This window comes from Delphinus delphis, chromosome 3 (assembly GCF_949987515.2).
Source record: "Delphinus delphis chromosome 3, mDelDel1.2, whole genome shotgun sequence".
NCBI lineage: Eukaryota > Metazoa > Chordata > Mammalia > Artiodactyla > Delphinidae > Delphinus > Delphinus delphis.
Genome location: NC_082685.1, coordinates 147291319 through 147308270, shown reverse-complemented (window position 1 = coordinate 147308270; position 16952 = coordinate 147291319). Strand labels below are relative to the sequence as shown.

The window sequence follows — 16952 nt, the reverse complement described above, 5'->3', positions numbered from 1 at the left end:
ATATACTACGTAAGCAAGCTCTATTTTCCCTGTACTTTCCTTACACCTTCGTTGTAAATCATGTTGTAAGAAAGCCTCATTGCCCTTTGAGACCACCACTGCTTAAGCATTCTAGAATCTCATCATGAAAGCACTGGAGTCAACAACTTTGAGCCTTTACCAGTAGCTTAGTTGACTAGATGAGAAAAGTGCTAAACCAGAATAGTATTGTGTAAATTATTCCTCCCGAAGAAAGTAAGCAGACTGAGAAGCTGTACCCGTGAGTCTACAGATCTATTCTGATCAGGGCACTTGCCGTGTGCCAGGCATGTTCTAGGCACTAGAGATATGACAGAGAACAGTACCAAGTCCTGATCTCATGGAGCTTACATTCTAATTGGGGAAGAAAGAAATAAGCAAATGATAAATATATGCTATGTCAGGTGAAACTAAAGTGTAAGCAGTAAAATAAGACAGAGTATAGAAAACAAAGGGTATCTGAGGTACTATTTTAGATAGTGTGGTCAGGCTTGGCCTTGTTGGAAATCATCTGAGTAAAGATTTGAATGAAATGAAGGGATGAACCACACTGCTCTTTGGGGGAGGAACATGCCAACAAGAGGGGAAAGCAAGGGTAAGGTCTGATATCAGAGCTTGCTTGGCAGGTAGGAGGAGAGGCCTCCGCAGCTGAGAGAGGGATGCAGGCTGGGAGTGGCATGGTATGAGGCGACAGGGAGGTTTGGTAGGTGGTGAGTGAAGCAGGGCCTACTGGGGTTTGTAGGCGCTGGTAACCACTGGATTTTTTTGTGATTGAGGTAAGAAGCCACTGGAGAGCTTTGGGTAGAAAAGTTAACTAATCCAAAACTACTCTCTAAGAGGACCACATTGGCTGCTGCATGAAGAATACTATTGCACATGAAAGAGTTTGAGGCTCTAAGGCAGTCGTTTTCCAACTTTTTAGCCATTGAGCCCTTGAGTTCAACTTTTTAGCCATTGAGTTCAAATGAAACCTCATGGCAAGTCCCACATCTAAGACTCAAAAATGCCTGGCTTATTTTCAGGGAATAATTTTAAATCTTTGGGAAAACAGACTCTGTTGTCTTATCATTCTACTGGAATACCTGTAGGCTCCTTAAATTGGATGATGGGCAACCCAAAGCAGCCACATGAGAGCCCCATGGGTCAAGTGTTCCTCCGTATACATTTAACATTATTAATAAGGAAAATGAAGGACGGCCTCTGCTCCTACAACACAAATAACCTTAAGTACTTTCCCAACGTGCTGAGTTCGTTCTACTGCATAAGACAAAAATCTTAGCAGGTCAACATCAAGACCAATTTAAAAGTGCTAATGCTGGAAGTTTATAAATATGAGCTTCGGTTACCTCTTTGATCAGTCAACATGCTTTTAACTGAAAGAGATAATGTCTTCTGGGAATGTAGGCTTCATTTTTATGTCTGTTTTACTTTTTATACCAAATACCACTTTTACCCATTGCAATTATATTATGTTTTATTACAGGAAGTAGTTAGCTTGTCAGATTAGGCTGGCTGTCAGCTAATTTTAAAGTTTTTTCTGCCAGCCTTCCCTTGGTACATATGGATTTCATATATAGATATAGCTTTAAGGATAAAAATACACATAGATATATTGGTATATAGATGCATATTCCAGTGGGGTTTTTTATAGGATAAACTGATTCTTATATTCGGAAATTACAACCACACATAGTTTTTGGTTATGCAAGACATAAATATTGCAAAAGTAAGTGCTAGACACAATGTTAGGTGCACAATTAATACTGGAGAATTCTTCCCCCAAACAATGATTTATCATTATGTAAGCACAAATCTTTAATTCTTTAATTACATAAAATACTTTTCTTCCAACAACTTCATATCACAAATGTCCTTTGATTTCCATGGAAGTCTTATAAAATGTCACTCTGAATACTTCTTATGAAAAATTTACATGCAAACACATTTTCTTTTCCTGACCCACAAATCTCCCTTCAGGATACATGAGAAGACAAATTATTGAATCACAGAATACAGTAAAGTTCTAGGGAATAAAACGAGGTACTTAGCAGAATGATCTGCTATAATCATGATGAGATTGGTTACCTTTTTCCTTATCAGTTATTAATGTGACTGGACAGTAAATTTCTGGATATAAATAGAAATTACTTTGGAAAGAAAAACAACAAACAAATGAGGCCTTGTGTGCCTCAAATGAGATATCTTTCCTAAACAATGTAGACATTTTAGGTTTTCTATTAATTTTTAAAGCCCCAATTAAGGAAAGAAAATAATACACAATTATGGTATTTCCTAAACAGTCCTCTCTCTTTAAAATCAAAAGCCACCTTCAAGTAAAAATTCCTCACCCCTTACCCTTTATTTCAAGGCTTGATTGGAAAATACGATTACTCGTAAAACTTAAAACTATAGCAGGAAGAAAAGAGGCAAAGAGCAAGAAAAGATTACTGCTGTGTATAATTGTTAACAGCTTATAAAGGCAATAAGCATCATGTCTTAAACTTGACATTTTTCATGAAAGAAAAAAATATATTTGTAGAAAATTATTAAATTCCTTACAAAGGCTATGAATACTGAGATTTCCTTTTTGGTAATTATGTCCTATAAATATTTATCATTCTCAAAAATGAAGAAAGGTGATCAAGCAAGTTCAAAGCAATTGGCTTTTTTTTTTTTTTTTTTTTTTTTTTTTGCGGTACGCGAGCCTCTCACTGTCGTGGCCTCTCCCGCTGCGGAGCACAGGCTCCGGACGCGCAGGCTCAGCGGCCATGGCTCACGGGCCCAGCCGCTCCGCGGCATGTGGGATCTTCCCAGACCGGGGTACGAACCCATGTCCCCTGCATCGGCAGGCAGACTCTCAACCACTGCACCACCAGGGAAGCCCCTAAATTCTTAATAAATGTTGATTCATGACATAAATGGCAAAACAGTAGCTATTTCATCTGTTTGAAACCTTTTGATAATAAAACACTAGATTTATGTAAACTGAAACTAAAATTCCATCTTGACATATATGTATCCATTGTGAACTTCATTAATTCTCTTTAAAATCAAGTTTAAATAGCCTACAATAATGGAATATATATTTTTTAGACACCTGCTAGATGACAAAAATAGATTTTATTAAGATAACATTGTTTATTATAATTCACTAGTAGTACTTTAAAACAAAATAATTAATTGAAATAGAATCTTGGAACATGATACACTATTTGCAAGTTAGTAACAAGAGTTTTTTTAAAAAGCATTCATAATACTTCCACATGTGTATGACTAGGTAGGACATTTACTTAAAATATATTTCTACTGAGTTGACATTTTAAAATCTCCTATCATGATGTACATTTTGAGAATTCAGCTGAAATAGGCAATTTTTTGTTCATAATGGCCTTCGCATATCAACTTTCTTCTGAGTTTTCTCTTTAATGCTCCCCCCATAAAACGGCGTATACATATTTTCCCCTTACATATGACTATCCAGACACTAGTAATAAATTTATAAAGAAGATAACGTTTCTCAAAATCTACTAGTCTTTCATCAATTCCAGCGTTGAAGACTTTGTCCTGTTTTGGTTTCTAAAGCACCTCTTGGTTTTCTTTGAATTCTCCAAACTCTCCTTTTTAAAGATTTATCAAATTCCTACTCTACTCTGGGCACTGTTCTAGTCCCTGTGGGTCTCCATTCTCCCGTTCATCCTTTAAGCAAGTCCATTCTTTGCATTTTTCCCATTCTCTTCCTAGAGTGTTGAATAGGAAATCTAGGTTGTCAGTCTGGATGTTTATCTTGAGCTTCCTGAACGTTCCTCAGGCACCTCAGCCTCAACATATCAAAACTGGAACTTATGATCTTCCCCAAATCCTGTTCTTCACGCCTATCATTTGTGACAGCACCGTCCAACCGTTCTCCACAATTCAGCCAGTGATCTTTGTTAAGCATGAGTCAGATGGTGACACCCCTCTGCTTAAAATCCATTGGAAGATCCACATCCAGTTCAAATAAACTCCAGCTCCTCCCCACAGCCAGCCCATCCTTCTGCAGTCCCGACTGTGGATCTCTCCGCAAGCTCATCTGCTATTTCCCTCTCCAGATTCACTAACCTCAGCCACATTAACCATCTTTTGCTTTTTCAACATAACGATTTTTTAAATAAAATGGATAATAGAAAAGTAGCCAATAATCCTACTTATGCACACACACACACACACACACACACACACATTAAAGTCCTAACCAAATGTCTAAAAACTTAAGTTAAAATGTAACAATTACTATATAAACTTGATCTAAATTACATTTTTTTAAATGAAACTTTAGTAATGATACTCAGAATCATGCAACTTGTCTAGTGGGTGTACTATTAAGACCTCAATTGTAAAGAAATAATTTATCAGAATATTTTGCTTAATATTAAGTTACCGATATTCAAATACGTGCTACAGGTAGAAAAAAATTCACGTAACAGATTTTCTGGGAATAGTTTTAGGATGCGAGAATAGCAAATCAAAGAAAACCTTTCTAAATTCTGCTCTGCATTATCAGGTATTCTGTTGATCGACACACAGATATGGACAGAATATTCAACATCGATTCTGGAAATGGTTCAATTTTTACATCGAAACTTCTTGACCGAGAAACATTGCTGTGGCACAACATTACAGTGATAGCAACAGAGATCAGTAAGTCCACCCTTTTACCACTGCTGTCCCTGATTGACAGAGAGAGCATCTCCACAAGGGCTAGTGAAATGCGGCTGAAACTCGTCACCATGTATTGATGATCCCACTCGATACTTATTGAGGGAAAGAGCTCTGCAATGATTTGCACTAATGTTTCTTCTAGACACATGTTGGTTCGTTCCTAAAGGCAGAAGCAACTGTGGAAGTTCTGCAGTTTGGGAACAATAAAACAGGAATGCATCTGTCAACCTAGGTTGAATTGGTACATGTTGGATTTGATTCCAAAAAGCTTATAAATCAGAACATTACAGAAGCAGCTAAAAGAAATGGGCTCACAGACGTTGTGTGTGTGTGGCCGGGAGGAGGGGGTGGAGATCAAGTATATTCTAAAATGTAGTCACTGTTTAGAAATCTTCTGGATAGTCATCCTTTAGCTTTCTGTAGAATGTCTATTTCAAAACTGTTACAGAATTAAGAGATATAAATTGTAACTTTTTCATGGTACACCAAAGTGACTACTACTAATCACCAATACTAATCAACACAATGTTTAGAATGAATTTTATGGCAGTCCCCGTGAAATTTAAGGCAGAGAAAAATAGGGCCAAAGGAATACTTCAAATAAAACGGTTATATACAGTGAAAACTGTATAATGTAAACACAATGTATAGACCTAAGTAGATGAAAGAAAAAGGATCTTTAAAATAACATTGAAATGTTTGGAAATAGGCTTCTAAATTATAGCTCAGTTTTTAGTTTTTGTTTTTGATTTTTAAAGTTCAAACATTTTTAGCTCAGTGGGGTATCTAGTGTGAAATACTCCATACCAAATGGTATAATACAGTAATATTCTTTGTCAACATAACTCATGAGATTTGAAGTGACTGAAAGATATTGACTAGAATAACAACCAACGTGGACAAAATGAAGCACTGCTTTCTGATAGTGATAAGAACTCCTCATTATAAATTTGTTAGGTAGGAATCTGATTTTCAGAATTTATGTGGACTAATGTGGATACCAATGACTGAGAATACTTCAAGCTTTAAAATTACAAAATTATTTCCCACTGAAAAGATCATTTTTTATAACATCATGAAATTTTATTTTTTACTGAAGTAGTCATCTCGTGTGTATTTTAAACTTTGTACCTAAAAATTTCTGTTTTTAAGATTTAATGTTTCTATGATATCTCTGAAAGTACTAGTGATAAAGATCTTTTAAAACTTCATCTTCTGCAGTTCTAACTTGGGAAGAATAATGTGAGCAAAATTTTAGATGCAAAGGAACCTAAGAATCTTATTGTCTAAACTTCTTAACTACCTTTGATGCCAAGAGCCAAGAGCTTGTATTAAACCAACACTCTCCCACTCCAGGGCCATTGCACCTGCCATTTCCTCTACCTCGAGAGCCGGAAATATTCACATGGCTTAATCCTTCTCTTCATTCATAACTCTATGCAAATGGCATCTCATCAGAGAAGTCAATCCTGGTCATCCCATACAAAGCAGCACCTCCATCTCTCTCCAGTCCCTTTTGCCTGTTTAATTTCTCCATAGCATTTGCCGTCTGGCACATTATATATTTATGTGTTTACAGTTCGCCTACCCCCATAAGAACAATGCTCCAGGAAGCAGGATCTTTGTTATGTACCCCAAACAGTGGCTGGCACTACTTAGATATTAGATGCTCATTAAATATTTATGAAGTGAACAAACAAATAGACATGAGTGAAGTGAGTGAAGAGACCTGAGGTAAGAGACTCCAGCTCCTGATTCTTAGAACAGGAATCTGCCTTCCATACTACCCAGGAGATTATCAGAGATGACAGCCAAAATACTTCATTTATCTCAGGTCTTCAAACACTGATTCTGCTCTATCATAATCCTAGATGAGCAGCCTAGGCTTTGGAGTCAGACAGACCCAAGTTTGAGTATAGGCTCCAGTCCTTACTATCTCTGTGAATATGGACAAGTTACCTAACTTCTCTGTGTCTCATCTATAATATGATGTGTTTCCTCATCTATAGTATGGGGGCAATAATTATATTTATCTCAGAAGTTTATAAGGATTAAATAAAATATAACAAAGTGCTCAGCACAATGTCTAGCTCTCAAACTAAAAAACTAAGACCATTAACAATCATTATTATCCCATCCTTTTTCCTTCTGCCCACATTTTTCCCATCTGCCTACTTCCTTGGCCTCCTTTAAAATATGCTTCTAAAATTCCTTTCCTGGAGAGCTTTTCTTTATTTTGTGTTACTCTGGGGTTTGTTATACAGTTGCACTGTACCAATAGAAGTAGCTTTGTCTCCTAGATATTTCCGTCAGGTGTATCCAACTCCAGAAGTACCAAACAATCTAATTCTACTTTTTTGTGACTATGATGATACATAATTCACTGTGGTACTCACAGGAGCCTTGGGGAATCTATGTATGAATGAGAAAGGAGTGAGTAACCATCATCTAAAGGGGCTGGCCATCAACATATAAATGCCTATTCCTTTCTTTTTGGCATTTTGCAGATAATCCAAAGCAAAGCAGCCGAGTACCGCTGTATATTAAAGTTCTAGATGTCAATGACAACCCTCCAGAATTTGCTGAATTCTATGAAACCTTTGTCTGTGAAAAAGCAAAAGCAGATCAGGTGAGTTTCAAAAGAAAGTAAATTAATTAGCTCAGATTAATTTAGATCTTCTAATAATTCAGATGATACACAGAGCTGAGGGCAAGTTTTGAATTATCTATGAGATAAATGCCAACAAAATTATTACTATAAATAAGAACCACGATGAATGTTTAACTTGCATAAGAGAACAAACAGTTTTTAAGAACAGGAAGTTCATCAGTCTCAAAGACTGACGCTGATCCCAAATCAGTCTTAAGTTTTGACATAAAATAGATTAGTCACAGCTTTATTGGAAAAATCTTTACTGGTGAGCAGATACTTTTAATTACCATATATACTGGAAAGTAAAAGCTAGAACATATTTTACAATTGCCTATAATTCATAGTTTCACTTACTTACATTGCCCATCTGTACAAGCAGTACAAATTCATGAATGTTTTACTGTTTTACACATTTGTCCCCACCTGAAATCGGTCTTTTCTGACAGTGATATAAAAACTATGTTACAGTTTGTCAAAATAGAAGTGCACTGTTAAAATGTATGTTAAAATGAGAAGCTGAAGTTGTGTGTTTTATATTCAAATTAGCTTTTTTTTGCAGCTTGACGGCTTATGTATATGCCAAGATTGAATTTCTAAGCAGGCTGTCCAAAGAGTGCCTCCATTTACTTAAGCTGCAATATTGTCATAGATCATTGTGATATTTTATAGCTTGGTATCACTCTAGGGCCATGTTTCTCAACCCAGGTGATACTGCCCCCCAGGGGACATTTGGCAATGTCTGGGGACATTTCCGATTGTGACAAGGAAGAGGGTACTGCTGGATTGAAGGGAGGAGACCAGGCTTGCTGCTAAAAATGCTACAGTGCGCAGGACAGCTCCACAACAAAGTACTGTCCCTGGCTCTACTTCCAGCCTATTAGTTCTTTGCATACAGTGGATTCATTGTAAATTTTCTAGAGGCTATCATTTTAAAAGTAAAATTAGAAATCATTTGATCAAGCCATTTACTGCAAAACTGTAAGAAACACTGTTGAGTCAGCAAGACTTGATGGCAGCTTTATGGTTTCAATTTTAGTTGATTCAGACCCTACGAGCCGTTGACAAGGATGACCCTTACAGCGGGCACCAATTCTCGTTCTCTTTGGCCCCAGAAGCAGCCAGTGGCTCAAACTTTACCATTCAAGACAACAAAGGTAAATGAGCCCAAGTTGCCTTGTCTGTCTATATATCTATATCTGCATCTATTATCTGTCTACTCCCATCACAACTGATCCAATATATAACATGGTTTCCACTTCCATTCACCACTTTGCTTTCCGGTTCCAGACAACACAGCGGGAATCTTAACTCGGAAAAATGGCTACAATAGACACGAGATGAGCACCTATCTCCTGCCTGTGGTCATATCAGACAATGACTACCCAGTCCAAAGCAGCACTGGGACAGTGACTGTCCGGGTCTGTGCGTGTGACCACCAAGGGAACATGCAGTCCTGCCACGCGGAGGCCCTCGTCCACCCCACGGGACTGAGCACGGGGGCTCTGGTTGCCATCCTGCTGTGCATCGTGACCCTACTAGGTAAACTGCTTCTCCCTGCATCCTATCTCCCCGTGCTGAGGGGCACACACTGTTACTGTGGCTCTCTAGATTTATCCGCCTCCCCCATTAAGGCATACAGCCCGATCTAGGTGAGGAGAGTTATGTGCTGAGAATCTTATGTGGTTCACCCGTGAACTAGTTTTTGCTTGAAAATGGCTTTGGAGAATGAACAGCTGTGAAACTTGCCCATGTCTTTCCCTACCCAGGGAGTCATTCCACCAAAAGAATCTCTTTTCTATCAGACTGGGAATGAACCACAGGGGGATTTGAGGGCAATATAAATATGCCCTTTCCATTTCATTTGTTGTTTAATATTTAACCTGGCAAACGTTAAATTTTCAAAGAACAAAAGTCATTGGACATGGGGTATGTAATGAAGGCCATTTCTACAAAGGTAAAGTTTAAAGATCAATGGGAAAGTGGAAAGAGAAATGTGATGACTTTTTTTTTTCCCATACAGGAGAATAAATCGTGGTGAAATTTTCTTTATCTCAGAAAACTTATTTGGATCCACCCACTTAAATAACTACCTTCTTAGCATTGCTCTCTGATTGCCACATACACAATGTCTATTATTTCTCAGACTCTCAATAATAAATAACGTTTGTGACTCAGGAAATAAATCTTTGACCTAAAAGAAATGAATGAATAGTGAAAATCAAGATCTAATGGTGAATCAAAGGAAATTTTTACCCCCAACCAACTAATTAAGTGCACAAGTTGAGCTCAAAATGCTCCAAAGTCCCTTGACTGTTGTGAACTAAGAAATCAAATGCTAGTTAATGCAGCCCTTCAAAAAAAAAGTTAAGATTTGAGAAGCTTGCCTACACCATGGGGGGAAAAAATAAGCCACAGTTAACCTGGATTTCACAGAAGGAGAAAAACTCCTTTTTAAAAAATGACAATATAGTGACTTCGAAAAGCGGAAAGGAAAACCTCCATTTCTCCAAGAAGAGAAAGCCTAGGGATCCCTGTTCAAGAGTTTCACGTTCCAGATCAACTCTGCTAATTATAACAGAGTCTTGAAACTCGGCTAAAGAACTGTGATTCTCTTTGTCAGCTAAGATTTGGGGGAAGTATTTTAAGATATGAGGGTAAATAAAAACTGACAGTATGCAAAGACAAATCAGTGTTCTAATGGTGTGAGTCTGTAAAAACTGTTTTCCAAGAGAAAGATATGAATATTCTTTTTGATTAAAAAAAGAGGTTATATGGGCTTCCCTGGTGGCGCAGTGGTTGAGAGTCCGCCTGCCGATGCAGGGGACACGGGTTCGTGCCCCGGTCTGGGAAGATCCCACATGCTGCGGAGCGGCTGGGCCCGTGAGCCACGGCCGCTGAGCCTGTGCGTCCGGAGCCTGTGCTCCCCGGCGGGAGAGGCCACAACAGTGACAGGCCCGCGTACCGCAAAAAAAAAAAAAAAAAAAAAAAAGAGGTTATTTTTAGAAGGGCTAGACTGGCATGCCATACTCAGGTAGAATTCCATGGACTCATGGTCTATGGAGGAAGAGCCAGCCTTCATCTCATAGAGGTCATGCTTCCCTTCCCTCATCATCTACCCACTTTGTCCTCCCCCTTAGTTTCCTTCTAACCAGCTCCCTATGTCCTCTCTTTTCATCTTTTCCCTCCAGTGACTTCACTGTCTCCTCATTACTTCTAATTTGCCTCAGTGTTTCCCACATCTTGTCTAGTCTCTTTGGAATTCTGTACCTAATTAAAAAGGAGAAAAATGGGAGCTAATCTTTACTAGGCTCACAGCATGGGCTAGACACTGGGCAAGATGCTTTACAAATGTCTTTCTCACTTAATCCTCAGAACCATCTAGTCTATATTTATCTGCATCTTACATATGAAAACAGAGGCCCCAGGGTGTGAAGCCAAGTTACACAGCTAACAGGTGGTAGAGCTAAGTTCCAAACGCAGGTCTTTACCCTGCCGACCCCTGGTGCTTCCACACTGTACTCTATTTTCTCCATGAACTTATAGAATGCAGTGTAACTTTCAGGCTGAAAGAGAGCTCGAACTAAAAATGAGACCATTGAAGAAAGTGGCCACAAACCTGAGAGTTGGTAAGAGAAGGAAAGCCACATTGATATAGGAGGAAATCTGCCGTCAAGAAAGGGGATCATGTGGCATCTGTTGTTTTTGTCAATAAAGCAACAGTAAAAACAACTACTACATCTCGTGCTTCTTTGGTGCTTTAGAGTTGGCATAATAACTTTCACACTGGGCACTGTGTTATCGCTTCTCTTTTACAGAGAAGGAAACTGACTTAGAAAGGTCGGATCGTTTAAGTGAACCTAGATCTGCTGATCTCAGATGCCTTGCTACCTTCCAGTTTTATGATGGGATTTGAACACAAATTTGTCCAAGCACGCTGGCCCCAAATATCTCACTGCTGTCCTCTGGACTCAAGGGGGTAGAGAAAAGGGAAGGGCTCAGTTACAGAGAAGGCAGCATTTTACTTTCTCAGAGTGTTTTTGTTCCATGTGCTTAGAACTCACATTTTCGGTTTATAAAAATTAGCTTTGAAAAAGATCTTCCTTTTAGACAGTTACACCCTCAAGAAATTCTGTTCAGATGTGCATTGGGCCAAAAGAAAAGATATAGGCAGTTGTAACAGCAGGAGAATTAGGCAGTGCACAAATGCCTTTAAATTACTGAATGTGCCCTCTGTCTTCTAGACAATTGCATTTTCAGGTGTGCACAGGAGTAAAAGACAAGATATAGGCACCTTAAGCTGCGGAAAAATCAGGAAGTGATAAATGCCTGCTATCTTGCCTTAAACGTTGGAATGAACCTGTGTCCATCAGAATTTATTTCTTTGAGCGACAGTTAGCTTGATTCTATTCTCTATCCCAAAGGCTGTCCTTATTTACAACCCTCTGTTTTGCAAATCCGCATCACACTGGAAACCAGCATAAAAGGTAGATTAAGAGCATCCCTCCACCCAAAGCTGTGCAATTTTCCACCCACCTGGACCCCCGGGTAAAGTGAAGGCGTACAAAGAACACACAGCCCCACTTGACATGGCCCTTCCTACTCCGCTCGTCTCCCCGGCACCTCACACGCTGCAGGCACACCCCCACCCCGTGGCCTTCCTCCTAGCTCTGTCCTTTTCTCCAGATAGTTCCTTACATAACTCCTCATCTCTTTGCTCAGATGTTACTTCCTCAATGATGCAGTCTCCCCCCCAGAAAATATATACAGCCCCTCAAACGTCCACGGAAGTCCTTCCCATCCTCCTTACTCTGCCCTACTTTTTCTTGTTTCCATTGCAGTTATCACCTTATAATAATTTCCTTATTTATTACATACATTGTTTTTTTCTGTCTCTATCCGCCACCCCACCACCACCACTCCTGCCTCCCTTTTTCAGACAGGCTCTTGATCTTTTTTTTTTTTTTTATTGATAATGCTTAGAACTATACCTGGCACAGAGTTGGCACTAAATAAATATTTATTGAATGAACAAGTAAATAAATACCCTGAATGAAAGGGATAAATGAGGCATCAGGATACTCTCTGGCAGCAAAAGAGAATGTGTACCGTTACACAACCGCATGCTTGAAAACAGCAAAATTGCATATCCTTTAGAAATAGTCTACAATCCAAACATGCTTCAAAGCAGGGTAATTAAGAGTACAGGCTTTTTAGTCTGACTGACCTAGATTTCAATTGTTTGTACACGTGACATCTCTAAACCTCAATTTCCTCTTATGTAAAATAGAGTTATAATGATGGTACCTACTTTGTAAGACTATTATGATAATTAAATTCGATTCGGTATGTAAACCACTTAGCACAGTGCTTGGCACATAGAACTATCTCGATAGATCACCAATTATTAATACTATTAACATCTGAAATGTTAAATATATAGACACCTGGGTGTGCCTATATCCATTAATATAGAGATAGATATACACATCCACCAAAAGCCATTATTCTGCAATTTTTATTGTGATAATTCAATTTGCACGGCTCATAAAAACTGGACCATGTTATGGATGAGAGAGTAAAGAGGTGTTACTGGTACTAATCTCCCATGGACAACCCCAGGTTAACAATGCATTTTCTGCCCTGGATGGCTGTTTTCTCTCCAAGCTGTCAGTATGTTGTCACTTTCCCATCTATGTGTTCATTCATGGATGTGTCTCTTTACAGGTAGCCAGCTGTTTTCTACCCAACCAGCTATGAAGAAACGTCAGGAGCTATTTGTTTTTGTTTTTGTTTTTTTTGCGGTACACGGGCCTCTCACTGTTGTGGCCTCTCCCGTTGCGGAGCACAGGCTCCAGACGCGCAGGCTCAGCGGCCATGGCTCACGGGCCCAGCCGCTCCGCGGCATGTGGGATCTTCCCGCACCGGGGCACGAACCCGTGTCCCCTCCATCGGCAGGCGGACTCTAAACCACTGCGCCACCAGGGAATCCCACGTCAGGAGCTATTTAAACACAGCTCTTGCTTTGCCTCTAATCCGAATTAGGAAAAATCAAAAGAACAAACATTCCGGTCAACAGACTTACAGAACATGAAACTCTGAGAGATTTTTTAAGTTCCCACTCAAATGTGTTTGTTTTGTTTAGCCTAAACACAGATAATCTGGCATGTGCACTATTACCTGCCCCCTTCAAACTGGCTGATCTTGAAGTCCAAAACGGCTTTCTGAATTGTATCTGGGTCTCTGCAGGTATTACCTGTCCTTATATGTAAGAAAGGTATCCAAACATCCACGTCTCTACTTTGGGTTTTAAACTAACTTTATACTTTTCTCGGGAAAAACAAAGAAGGCATCAGTGCAAAAGTTATTTTAGAAGTGGAGTTATGCAAACCCTTCAACACATCCCCGAAGGTGCCAGCCTTGTACTTATAAACAGTTTCAGAGCATTTCAGGTGTTCAGCATAATTTTCACTCTTACTGCAGTGCTCTCACTGTGTTTGAGCTCTTTTTTATTATTATTTTTTTTTCCCTTACCTTGAAACTAGTCTGCCATTTCAAAGCAAGAAGGAACTACTGACAAAACATGAAGGTGTTCTATCCTCTACTTAAATCCTAACTTTCTTTCAAATAGTTACTCGATTTGGGGGTGGGAGAGGGTCATGGTTTGATCATGCGTGGAGGCACGTGCAACCTTAAGGAAGCAAAAGTTGAGTCTCGAGTAGTTTCCTCGAAAACTTTGAAAACTTCACTTTGGAGCAGTGTTTCTTCCTGATGTTAATTGGTCGGCAAATTAACTTTCCCTTCCCTCGCTGTTTTGTTTCTGCTTCCAGTGACAGTGGTGTTGTTTGCGGCTCTCAGGCGACAGCGGAAAAAAGAACCTTTGATCATTTCCAAAGAGGACATCAGAGACAACATTGTCAGTTACAACGACGAAGGTGGGGGAGAGGAGGACACCCAGGCCTTTGATATCGGCACCCTGAGGAATCCCGAAGCCATAGAGGACAGCAAATTACGCAGGGACATTGTGCCCGAAGCCCTTTTTCTACCCCGACGGACTCCAGCAGCTTGTGATAACACCGACGTCCGAGATTTCATTAACCAAAGGTTAAAGGAAAATGACACGGACCCCACTGCCCCGCCCTACGACTCCTTGGCCACCTTCGCCTACGAGGGTACCGGTTCGGTGGCCGATTCCCTGAGCTCGCTGGAGTCGGTGACCACGGATGGAGACCAGGACTACGAATACCTTAGTGACTGGGGGCCTCGGTTCAAAAAGCTCGCAGATATGTACGGAGGGGTGGACAGTGACAAGGACTCCTAATATGTTGCCTTTTTCATTTTCCAGTACGACACTGAAACATGTGAAGTGGCTCTTTCTTTCTATTTATCCACCGCTCCGTGAAGGGTTCTCTGTTCTACCCGTTCCAAAAGTTAATGGCTGCAGTCCGTGCGGATCCAATGTTAGAGACTTTTTTTCTAGTACACTTTTATGAGCTTCTGAGAGGCAAATGTTTATTTTTTAGCGCATCCAGTTAACCATGTCAGCCCAACAGGCACCGTGCTGCAGGAGAGGATGGGGAGTAATCCTTTCCCCTGTTCTCTTAGTGCAGGTTTGGAACATGCTCGATTTCACTGGCCTGGTCTCATAGTACATTGCATTGACTCAAGGTCAGCTGACTGCTCTGTACATTTCACATGCTAATGGGATAAGGGATTATACTTTATAAGAATATAGTTTTAGTTAAAGAAATGAAGGAGGAACCACTGCTCCTGGTATATCAGCTCACAAGGAGATGATGAACTATATATGGGTGTGTATTTCTGTTACAAAGAATTTCAAATGATATTTGCCAGTCCTGTTTATCCTTCATGATCTTTTTCTGGCACCAGTGACTATTCAAAACATCAGATCCACCAACGTTTTGAGATTCGCCTTCTTCTTTAGGAAATGATGCCAATTAAATGGTAACATTCAAAGATAACCAAAAAAAAAAAAACCTTAATAAGACCTCATTCCTTGCCACTGACTCATAATTTGTTATATATTAGACATACAAAAGTTTGCCCTTGCACCATATAAAGGGAAAAGAAAAAGAAAAATAGATAATCAATGTTAACAAAGGAAATATTTAGCATATTTTAAAGTTTGGGCCACCAAATGTATCATGGATCACTTGAAATTATTTCAGCCATCAGTAGGCTAATTACAAATACGTCTAAATTGTTTAGAAAGTTCTTGAAGGAACTTTTCTGAGACAAAGTTTAACTCCTTGTCTGTAATTGTCAGTATTATTCTAATATACTTGAAAGTAGCAGTGTGAATACAATAATTCATATTCTTCAGATACGTTTTATACAATTAAGTTGCATTAGTGAAGGTAGATTAAATAAAACTCAGATCCCTCTCTCAGAGTCTAATGGGGAGGTAAGAGCCAGTCACACTTGAACTTGACACCCTGCCCTTCACATTTGGAAATATCCGTATATTTATATAACATGATACATATAGAAGAACACTGAAATCACGGTGAAAACCTACATATTACATGTTTGGAAAACACTTAAAAAGGGAATACTTGGATTCCCTTCAACAAGGGTGTTTAAGATTGTAATTAAAATGATAGCTGACTTTCAAAAGCATTAACATTTTTTCATTGTTTTTAACTTTGTTCCCACGGCAATCCCTGCCCTCATCTTTGAACGAATGATAAAGTAATGGTCTCAAACTGCAACAGAAAAGTAATGTACAATCCATCAAACCCATTATTTCTCTAATTATGCAATTAGCATCATAGTTATCGTCCAGAGGACCCAACTGAACTGAACTAATCCTTTTGGCAGGTTCAGATCATTTATTTCATATGCTGTTCTAATGATTTTTGTCATTAGACTCTTACATTGTGCAGTCATCAGAAATTTCCAAAGTACTGTAACGAAACATCCTTGTTTTGAAAACTTGGAAAAAAACAGGCTCTGTATGTATATAATATGTACTTAAGAATACGCTGACTTCAATTATTAGTCTTAGGGATTTATTTTCAATTAATGGTAATTTTCTACAGATAATCTTAGTGCCATTTCCATTTGGGGATAATGTCCTATCAGCACATACTTTCTATTTGGAAACACACTGTTGTTTAGTAGTTAAGTTCTAAATAGGTTTATTACCCAGGAAGTAAAGACAGCACCTTTAAAATAAGAGAAATATAGTCTTTGGGGTTACCCAATGAGAGTGAAAATTTTTTACAACCATATTATTCCTTGTGTTTCCTGAATGGATGGACTTCCCTGTATACTAACAAGTATTTCATGGTTGGGCTGTTTCCTGCTTACAAGGTTTTCTTTTCTAGTTCTTCACACACGCACAGACATACACACACACAGGAACGCAGACAAAATACTACAGGAGGGCTTCACTGTAATGAGTTGATATATATGATAGTCACAGGTAAGTGTTGAAAAAAAGATAGCTTAGGAAAGTTAATTATAAGAACTAGTTATTTATAGCAATAGAACAGCACCTTAATCACACAAATTACTGTAAAATTTAAGAGCTCTCTATCCTTATATTTCATGTCATGTAATA

At 39.0% G+C, this 16952-nt stretch overlaps 1 protein-coding gene across 3 annotated transcripts in view; it reads left to right on the top strand.

The window, feature by feature from the left end:
• Positions 1-16161, top strand: part of CDH6 (cadherin 6) — a 58181-nt gene extending 42020 nt beyond the window's left edge. For 2 of the 3 annotated variants that reach the window (XM_060007085.1, XM_060007087.1), the window contains 5 exons: positions 4559-4695; positions 7224-7345; positions 8406-8523; positions 8657-8908; positions 14197-16161. In XM_060007085.1, coding sequence (XP_059863068.1) covers positions 4559-4695; positions 7224-7345; positions 8406-8523; positions 8657-8908; positions 14197-14687 — 1120 coding nt within the window. In that variant the 3' untranslated portion in view covers positions 14688-16161. Of the gene's footprint in view, positions 1-4558; positions 4696-7223; positions 7350-8200; positions 8218-8405; positions 8524-8656; positions 8909-14196 lie in introns of all 3 variants that reach the window. The other variant, XM_060007086.1, reaches the window with a different exon arrangement.
• The last annotated feature ends 791 nt before the right edge of the window (positions 16162-16952 follow it).